The sequence below is a fragment of the Octopus bimaculoides genome, chromosome 22 (genome assembly GCF_001194135.2).
Source record: "Octopus bimaculoides isolate UCB-OBI-ISO-001 chromosome 22, ASM119413v2, whole genome shotgun sequence".
In the NCBI taxonomy this organism is placed as follows: domain Eukaryota; kingdom Metazoa; phylum Mollusca; class Cephalopoda; order Octopoda; family Octopodidae; genus Octopus; species Octopus bimaculoides.
In genome coordinates this window covers 23,793,203-23,803,500 of record NC_069002.1, presented here as the reverse complement: position 1 = coordinate 23,803,500, position 10,298 = coordinate 23,793,203, and the positions used below count along the sequence as shown (strand labels likewise).

At 35.6% G+C, this 10,298-nt stretch overlaps 1 protein-coding gene across 1 annotated transcript in view; it reads right to left on the bottom strand.

Annotated features, from left to right (window-relative positions):
* The window catches only part of LOC106872929 (phosphatidylinositide phosphatase SAC2), a 701,722-nt gene that overhangs the window by 164,328 nt on the left and 527,096 nt on the right, over positions 1-10,298 (bottom strand). The window contains exon 5 of the mRNA XM_052975847.1: positions 8,991-9,119. Within this exon, the coding sequence (XP_052831807.1) occupies positions 8,991-9,119 (129 nt within the window). The remainder of the gene's footprint in view (positions 1-8,990; positions 9,120-10,298) is intronic.

The following is a 10,298-nucleotide window of genomic DNA, read 5'->3' as shown; positions in this document are numbered from 1 at the left end:
ATATATGATGGGCTTCTTTCAGTTTCCGTCTACTAATTCCACTCACATGGCTTTGGTTGGTCTGAGGCTACAATAGAAAAAACTTGCTCAACGTCAATGCCAGTATTTGACGGGTATTTTCTCAACCTCAAAGTTATGAAAGGTGAAGTTGACTACAGCAAGATTTGAACTCAGAACAGCAAGAGCTGCAAGAAATGTCACAAAGTAGCTTTTGTGATGCAACGAGAATTCTGCCACCTCATTGCCTTTCTCTATATATTAATAACAGTGGTGCTAAAAGATTAAATCTGAATGTTTCTCATATGAAACATGGTTGTGGAGCATGTAAAAAAAAAACTATATTAAAATGAAAAACCTAATAGGCACAGGTGTGGCTGTGTGGTATGATGTTTGCTTCCAAACCACATGGTTCTGGGTTCAGTCTCACTGTGTGGCACCATGGACAAGCATCCTCTACTAAAGCCCTGAGACAAGCAAAGCCTCATGAATGGATTTGGAAGCAGAAACAGAAAGAATCCTATTGTGTATATGTGTATGTATATGGTGTGTGTGAGTGCACATGTGTGTATGTGTGTGCATGTGTCTTTGTGTTTGTTCAACTTCACAACCAGTGTTGGTTTGTTAGTGTGCCTGTAACTTAGTAGCTTGGCAAAAAGAGACTGATAAAATAGGAATCAGGCTTTAAAAAGCAAGTACTAGGATTGATTTATTTGAGTAAACATTTTAAGGCAGTGCTCCAGCATTGCCACAATCCAATGATTGATATAAGAGGATGTAAATATTTTTCTGCTAAAAGTCCTCCCTGCTGAAGTTCAGTGAATTCTTTGATTTAATTTGGTAAAATTAAAATTTTCTTTATTCGTACTAATAACCACACGTGGTACTGTAAATCCAATCCGTGCATGATCACTATAAATAATATTACATTGTCTTCTCAAACAATACATAATTGTTAATAATTATAATCATTATTAATAATTGAGTGCTATAAATTGTTTCCTTAAGCTATAATACTAATAGTAATGGCACATGATATTGTGAATCCAAATAGTGGTTAATGACTGTTAATAATGCTGCATTGATTAACAAATTATGCATCTGGACTCAAAATTTGTTCAGCCTTATGCTTCAGACATAATTGAAAACTTTCATTCATAAAGTCACTAGTTTTTTTTTTTTAACTTTTCATTACCATATTTTTATTGAAATTCACTGTTTTGGTTTCAATTAAGCTTGAAAATAATGAAGAATGGAATAAAATAACTTTGGCATTATTATGCTGGTGTTTGGAACAAAAATTAACATGAAATTTTGAATCATGGTTTTAATTTGGATCACTTTAAACTGGAATATTGTATCAGAGAAGCAAGTGAGTTCACAGGTGGGTTGGCACTAAAAGAATAGAGACAATGTATTTTTAGAAATTACAAAACTAAAATGGAAATTGACTGCAGCAGCAGCAACATTAATAATAATGGTTTCAAATCTTGGCACAAGGCCGGTAAGTTTAGTGGGAGTGGGGTAAGTCAATTACATTGACCCCAGTATTCAAATGGTACATATTTTACTGACCCAGAAACAATGAAAGGCAAAGTCAACTTTAGCAGAATTTGAACTCAGAACATGGACAAAATGTTGCTAAGCACTTTGCCTGGCATACTAACGATTCTGCCAGCTTGCTACCTTAATAATAATGATGATGATGATGATGATGATGATGATGGTGATGATGATGATGATGATGATGATGATGATGGTGGTGATGATGATGATGTAAACATCATTTTCTTTTTTACTCTAAGAACACTACCATTTCACTCTGTGCGGTCATACAAAAGACCATATTTAGTAAATCTTAAAACTTTACTATCTACAACTTGTTTTCTTTTCTTTTTGAGTATTCGAAAATGTAAACATCCTTTTCATTGCAAAAGTCCTACTGTATTCTCCAACTGGATAGACAAACGAACATCTCAGGGAAACTTAAAAACTTTAATATATTACCCAAATACGGAAACACACCATTTATTGCAACGACACAATTGAATTCAGAAATTCAAAAATTCAATGATGTGAATATCAGTATATATGTGTGTGTGTATATATATGTGTGTGTGTGTGTGTGTGCATATATGTGTGTGTGTGTGTGTGTGTGTATATATATATATATATATATATTTCGAAACGCCGGAGTTTTAATGGTGGCAGCTGATGAAGGGGATGTTTCTATGTGGCCTGCTTGTTTGTTGCACCTTGTTTACCATTTTGTCCTTGTTCATTTGCCACGTCATGTGCCCAGTTATGTATCTATATGTACATGTAGATGAACGTATATACATACATGTACATATATATGCATATACTCATATATTGTTTATATATATATATATATATATATATATATATTATTGTTTTTTCTACTAGTAATTACAAATAGAACAGGTTGAACTGCTTCTTCTCAAGGCAGGGCTCTCAGTGGCCACTGGTAGCAGTAAACACATTTGACCTCTGCTGACCCAAAGGGTGGCTGACCACCCCATATCTGCTGAGTCTATTTATAGACCTGTAGAATATGATCTATTCACTAAACTGCTACCCAACTATTTCCTCAAACAATGGTAGTGGTGGTGATGGTGACAATGATAAAAATAAAAATAATAATAATATGCTGCAGCTGCTAATACTAAATACAACTAACACTACCATAATATTACAACTACTACTATTATGATGATAGCACAGGAATCTGAGGCCCAACTACCACCCTTACCACTACCCCCACCCCTGCTACTGTTGCTGTTGCTGCAACCACTGCTGCTGCTACACATAAAAACAATAATAATTGTGATATCAGCAGTAATAATAATAATGAAAGGAAATGGGCGGAGCCTCCTCCTCTTCATGGGCTGATTAATGATACATCTAGTGATGGTGTCACAATAAAAACACTGGTAATTGCGCAACCTGATAATCGCTACTTCATATGAGTGACAATGAAAAAGACAAAATATTGTGAATAGCGGTGGGAATGAAACTGAAGCCAATGATGGTGACAGTGTTACACCCAATAGGCTCAGAGATTCTGGTCCAGTTCCAGCCTGTCGATATCCACAAAGGGACCACCATACACAGCGTAGATGAAGCAAACAAATTAATGCTGTGGTCATGGAGCATTACTACCTGAGCAGCCCAGTTGATGAAAATGGTGCTCAAATTAGGGGTTACCAACAACGTATGTATTGGAGAGAAAAGGGATTGTTTCAACTCATGGAACAAAGTCTATGTCATCAAGCTAGGGCGATTAAAAAAGTTGTTGGTTCACAGAAATAGAGCTTGAAGTTGTCAAAAGACGGGTCATGGAAAATAGCAACAGAGATAACAATGAAAATACAGTTCTTACTAATAAGAGTAATCTCATAGCACAGGAAAGGAGCAGTGGTAGTTTACTTGATGAGAGACATATAGATGATCTAAAAGAAGACGATAAATCTAACAGCGCCATGACAGATGAACAAAAGGCAATCTATGACAGAATAGAGATAAGACTACAGGAGAACGATAGCTACATTATTTGCAACCTTAAAAAAGTTGATCGATGGAAATTGAACCAAGAAACGAAAAATGTCAATGAAATTCTGAAATACATCAGAACAAACATCACAGAAACAAATAATTTGATCAAGGCAGCAAATATTGTTGTAGCAGAAAATGTGGGTGTCGATGTCAAGAAAAAGAAACATAATGCGAGTGACAATAGTAAAGACCCATGGTGGAAATGAAGAATCCAGGCAGGGTTAGACATGCTCTCGAAGGAAATCTCTGTGTTAGACCGAAAAGAGCAAGGAGAGCTTAAAAGTGAACAAAAATACAGGGCACAGAAAAGGAAGTATAATATTGAAAGAAAGGGCCTGAAAGTAGTAGTGGAGGAATTGAAACAATGCCTCATTGCAAAGAAAGCAAAGATGGTAAGATACAACCAAAGAACGAAGGGTTACCACCAGAATACAATTCAACAAGTTCATATAATCAATCCCCAAGTTGGCGCATATGATCATGGCCTTTTTGCCTTGGCGTATTCATTTGAACTGGTCATGGAAACGCTCCAGAGAAGTTTCTATTTGATCAGCCAAAAATTCGAGCACACTTAAGATTTTGCCTCGAAAACAATAAATCTGTTCCTTTCCTAAAAGTAAAGGTTTTTCAAATGTCTACAAAAACCACAGAAGTCACTCACTTTCTATCTCTCACCCAGAAATAGATTACCCCTAGAAAGACGACTAAAAATTATAACTTCTCACATGAACATTCAGAACAAATTTTTATAACCCAATAGGTTCCGCGTTTTAAGTGAAGATTTCGAGCAAAACCCAAAAAGTAGTCAGGAATCTAATGAGAAAAAGACTCTGAAAATCCCTTGCCCGAGAAAAACCATCACACTAGAGAATAAATCGGTTATAAATTTATCGAAACTAAAACTTTCGCCCGACGATTTCTCAGTCTTAGAGCTTGGACTGAGTTTTTGCCCAAGCACTAAGAATTTCCACAAGAATAAACTAGCTCAAGGGCTATTTCAGTTTGTCTGCCACCACAAGCTGAAAGAATATTATTTTTTTGAAAAAAACTGGTAACGAGGAGTCAGAAAATTCTATGTTTACTTAAAATGATGATCATCGAATCTGACATAATTGGATTGAAAAGAATCCCAATTGGTATCCAGATAAAGTTCAGGATGGACGTTCACATGTACTACTGGAATTTCTTGAATCCTGTCAGGCAGGCATTAGAGAAAGCCTTAAAACAAGTGGAGAGAAGTCCTGGAATAACCTCACAAATTTCCAATGTTACGCACTCCGACGTCTAGCTAATAACGATTCTATTGTTATTAAGATGGCGGATAGGGTAAGCACTATCGTAATTATGGACAAAAGCTAGTATATTTCGGCTTGTGAAGAAATTTTAAAATGACAAAACTTCATATGAAGAATTACCTGTCGATCCAAACCCCAATTACAGAGAGGAACTTGATAAAATAATTCTGGAAATGGAGGAAACAATTTCGTTAATAAGGCTGAATCTAGGATTTTAAGGTCAGAAAGAAGAACACCTGTATTTTATTGTCTCCCTAAAATACACAAAAAGTTTGAAAGGTTTCCTCCAATGTGCCCAATTTGCAGCGGATATGAATGTTGTACGGCCAAAACTTTGGAATGGCTGGATGGCTTTCTACTCCCTGTTGCAAAACAATCAAGTTCCTATATTCGGGATACCTTTGATTTTGTATCTAAAATCAACAACTTTTTTAAATATTGACCACAATGAAGGGGTAGAAGCATGCATGGATGCCTTTGAAAAGTGGTCAAATAAAAGTATTCCATCAAATTTACTCAGTAGATTATTGTTAGAAAGTAACACAATGAAGTTTAGACAGAAATTTTACTTCCAGTCGAAGGGTTGCGCCATCGGTACTTCCATGGTAGTTAATTTCGCTAATGCCTTTATGATGAAATTCGAGACACAGTTACTGAAGACATTCAAATCCCTTCATGGTCATGAACCAATACTCTAGTTACGGTTTATTGACGACGTATTTTTTGTCTGGGAAGGATCAAAGGATAGTTTAAAGGACTTCATACATTTCTGTGACTGTTATGCTAGAAATTATGGCTTTAAGACCAACATAAAATTTACGTCTAGTTTTTCAAAAACTAGCGTTGAATTTTTGGACACAAAAGTCAAGTTTTCTGGAGACAGAATAGTGACAGAGTTATTTTGCAAGCCCACGTCATCCCATATTTATTTCCACCACCGCTCCAATCATCTACATCATCTTATTCGGTCAAATCCAAAATCCCAATTTTTGAGGATAAAACGGATTTGTACTGACATAGGGGATTACTAGAAACATGCAAATGCTTTTGTATGTCATTATGTCAAATGAGGTTACAGTGAATCACGATTAAAGGAAATAGCAAATGAAATAGCTAAGATTAGCAAAGATAGTCAAAGCTACACGAATAATTTTAGCAATCACAATACAATAGATGATAGAATTCCTTTAGTGATTAGCTGGCACCGACATTTCGCTGGCATTTCAAAAGTGTTGCATGAAAGTTACCAGCATGTGGCGAAAAAATATCCTCGTTTCAAACAGATATTTCCTCAGCTGCCCATTAGACGGAATAAGAATATAAGAGAATTATTGACCTCTATATCTGACTCCAAGAAAACGAACATTGGAGTATCTGCACGCTGTACTTTAAAGAACAGCCGCAAGAGAGGTAAGCCTGTTCTTTATGCAACAACATGAGGGAAGTAAATTCCATCAGAAATCATGATAGAAATGTTATGATTTATACAGAAGGGTGAACATGTAAAGATTCCCATTTGGTGTACGCTGCAGAATGCACAAAACAGAACACAATTTATGCTGGTTGTACAACAGGACAATTATACAAAAGGGCTAATGGGCACAGAATTGCCGTCAGGCACAATAACAGTAGCTCGACAGAACTTGCTGAACATTTCGTTTCAAGCGGCAGCAATTTTGAAGAAGACTTGAAAGTGCATATTCTCAGAAAATATTCTGAATCTGCTTCACTTTCACTTCTCAGAATGTATGAGGAGAAATATGTTTGCAGGTTATTAACATCATGCCCTGGAGGAATGAATAAGATGACAGGAGAATATCATCAAATTTATACAAAACTTTGATTAAATATTCTTCTTTCTCTCTTTTTCTTTCCTTTTTTTCTGTCATCTTCTTATTCTTTTTGCCAGTTATAAAATTGTAATTTAAAAACTGCCAAAACACATGTTAACAAAAAACAAGATGAGGACAAATATCTGTCAATTGCAAATAATATAAATAATGTGTGTAATTCCTCATCTCTTAAATATAGAACTGAAGACAAAGCAGTTCATCAATGAGATCAGAAAATATCCTAGAAAGGAAAAATGGAGATTAAATTTGGAAGAAAGAGAAGTATGTTCAGTTAGAGAGAAAATATAAGGTGAAGAGACAAGGAATCAATGTTGAAGTTGAGAAATTAAAACAGAAGCTAAAAGCTGAAGAGATATGAACAGAGAATTGAACAATATAGGTTAAATAGACTTTTTGATCAAGACCAGGAATGAGTTTATTAGGAACTGAATGGAAAAGGAAATATTGAAAATGCTGCAGCAGATGCGGGGGAGAGCAAGTGGTTCTGGGTGAACATGTGATCTCAGGAGGAACAGCACGAAACTGAAGGGGAGTGGTTATGGTCCCTCAAAGAAGCGAAAGGAAGGTGTCCACAGGAGAATTTGAGAATCACTGACAAAATGGTTGGATATCAGTGTAAGGAATTACCCAACTGGAAAGTACCTGATCCAAATGGGGCCCAGGACTTCAGTATCTAACAATAATACATAAATGAACTGTAAGCTAGATTCACAAAATGATGAGCAGTGAGATCAAAGTGCCAGCCTGGATGACAGAATGTAGGACCTAAATAGAGGAAATGTGGTGAGACATTATCAACCAGTTCCTTGTTTGCCACTTATGTAGAAACTAATGACAAGCAGAATTGCTAACAGCATTTACAACTAACTGGACAAGAATGAGCTCCACCCAGCAGAACAAAAAGGGGTGTAGAGGAAAAGCAGAGGTGCTAAGTATGTGTCGATAATAGACGAGACTGCTATGTTCAGCTGCAGGAAGAGACACACAGAAACAGAAAGGCAGTGTATTTAAACTGAAATAAGGTTAGAAAAGGATTAAAGTGGTCTAAATTAAAACTTTCCATCAAAATTTCCAACAAGAAAGCTTATGACATGGTCCTACACTCATGGATTATTGAGTGTCTTAAACTGGTTAACATCTCTGACAGTATTGTGAATTTCATACAAGACTCAATGGCAACTTAGAAAACTGAGCACACAGCATGTGGTGAGATGTTGGGAGAGGTAAGTATTAAAAGAGCAATTTTCAAAGGGGACAGCTTATGTCCCCTCTAATTTGTCATCTGCATGATACCTCTATCAACTGTTCTGAGAAAGATGTGCCTAGGATACAGTGTAGGTAATGTGAAAATAACTTGTTGTTTATGGATGATCAAAAGCTTTCTTTTGAAAGACTGAGAGAGAAATTGAAGTCAACCATTCAGGTGATTAGCAAGGATGTAGGGATGGAATTGGGATTGAGATTTGAGGTGAAGTTATTTTAAGTCTTGGGATCAAGCTGGAATATGATGAAACTACAAAGGAAGTTGAAGACGAAGGATATGAGTACTTGGGTATTATTGAAAGTGATATGAAAAACCAAGAAATTGCATGAAGATCTACAGACCTGTAGATTGCTAACCTTAGTAAAAATAATGCAACGAAGGAAGGGAGCAAAAAATTTACTTTGCTTTTTTGTTGTTTTTGAGAGATTAATATCAAAGAGTTTGTTAGAAATCCATACAATTCCATCTCGTTCTTCAGGCCCTAGTGTTCTAGTTAAATTCACCTCTTATTGTCTTTTAGAACTCAGAATATAAGCCACTAAATAGCAGACACTGCTTTCTTCAAAGATTTTTTTTTTCATTACTATATTTTCGTTACCATACATTAACCTTGTTTCAATAAATTTTGAAAAGAATTAAAAAATTAAAAAAATAACTTGGTCATTATTAAGTTGGCATTTGGAACTTAAATTAATATGAAATTTTGATGGAGGATTTTAATTTAGATACTTTAATCCTTTTGTGACCATATTTCAGTTCAAAATACACTGACTTCATTTCAATTGATTTTCAAAATGATGAAGAAATTAGTAAAACAACTTTGTCGTTATTAAACTGGTGTCTGGAGCATAAATTAACATGGAATTTTGATGGAAGGTTTTAATTTAGATCAGGGACAGTCTCAGATGGGTTGGTACTGAAGGGGATTAAGGCTTGTGCCATTCCACTGCCTTCTTTCAGAAGAGAAATACGACTAATGATAATAACGAGAATCAATGAAATTACCTTTAATGCAGCAGTTCCTGCATACTGATGACTGATCGCATCACCATTATTGGCCCATATCAACTGAAATGCCACTCGACAACTTTGGGGTAGTGTTTCATCAGGAGGAAGCAAACCAAGTTTCCGACACTGCAAAACAAAAACAACAAAAAGTGACAATTAAAATGTTTGAAATATGTGAGACGTCCCATTAATAAGATTTTAAATTTTCACTTCCTCTCTCTCTATATATATAAAGCGATCATTATTTCAATTCCTAGACCGGAATTCTTGAGAAAACACCTGTTCAGACATCAATTTGATGGTGAGAGTGAGGTATAATGTGCGGCATGAACATTTGATCACTAGAAACAAATCATCTGTGCAGGTCATTCAAAAAGCAGAATGCTCATACATCATCTTCGATAGGGGAGAGTCTGTTATATATACAGTCTTTTATATATATATATATATATAGTCAACAGATGAGATCCAGAGATTCTCAGATTAGAAAACACTTTGCAGTACATAAATGATTCCAACATAAATTCCATTGTCTTTACAAGGGACCAATTCCGCAGGGTAAAGAGTGGTTATAAGAGGAATCAACTCAAGCAGATATGGAGGCAATTATGCGTATAAACAAATTAAATATAACAGAATGGTTTTCATATACAAAATATGTACATTATTTACATTTGATGGATATTTGTCCTCATTTTGTTTGTTGTTGACACAACATTTCAGCTGATATATCCTCCAGCCTTCATCAGGTGTCTTGGGGAAATTTTGAACCTGGGTTCTCATTCCTAAGGTATTTTTTGATGTTATTATTATTATTAATTAGGTCACTGCCCAAGATTCTGAGTTCGATTCCAGGTAGTGACCTGAATAATAACATCGAAAAATACCTTATATGTGGAAAACAAGAGAGAGCAAAAACTGAAGAATTTCAGTATTTACATATTAAAAAAATTTTTTATTTGTTTCAGTCATTTGAATGTGGCCATGCTGCAGCACCATCTTTAATCGAACAAATCGACCCCATGACTTAGTCTTTGTAAACCTAGTACTTATTCTATTGGTGTCTTTTGCTGAACCACTAAGTTACAGGTAAATACACCAACATCGGTTGTCAATCGATGGGAGGGGGAAAAAACACACAGACACAAATATATACACACATTATATATATATATATGATGGCCTTCATTCAGTTTCTGTCTACCAAATCCACTCACAAGGCTTTTGTTGGCCCAATGCTACAGTAGAAGATGCTTTCCCAAGGTGCCACGCAGTGGGACTGAACCCAGAACCATGTGGTTCATA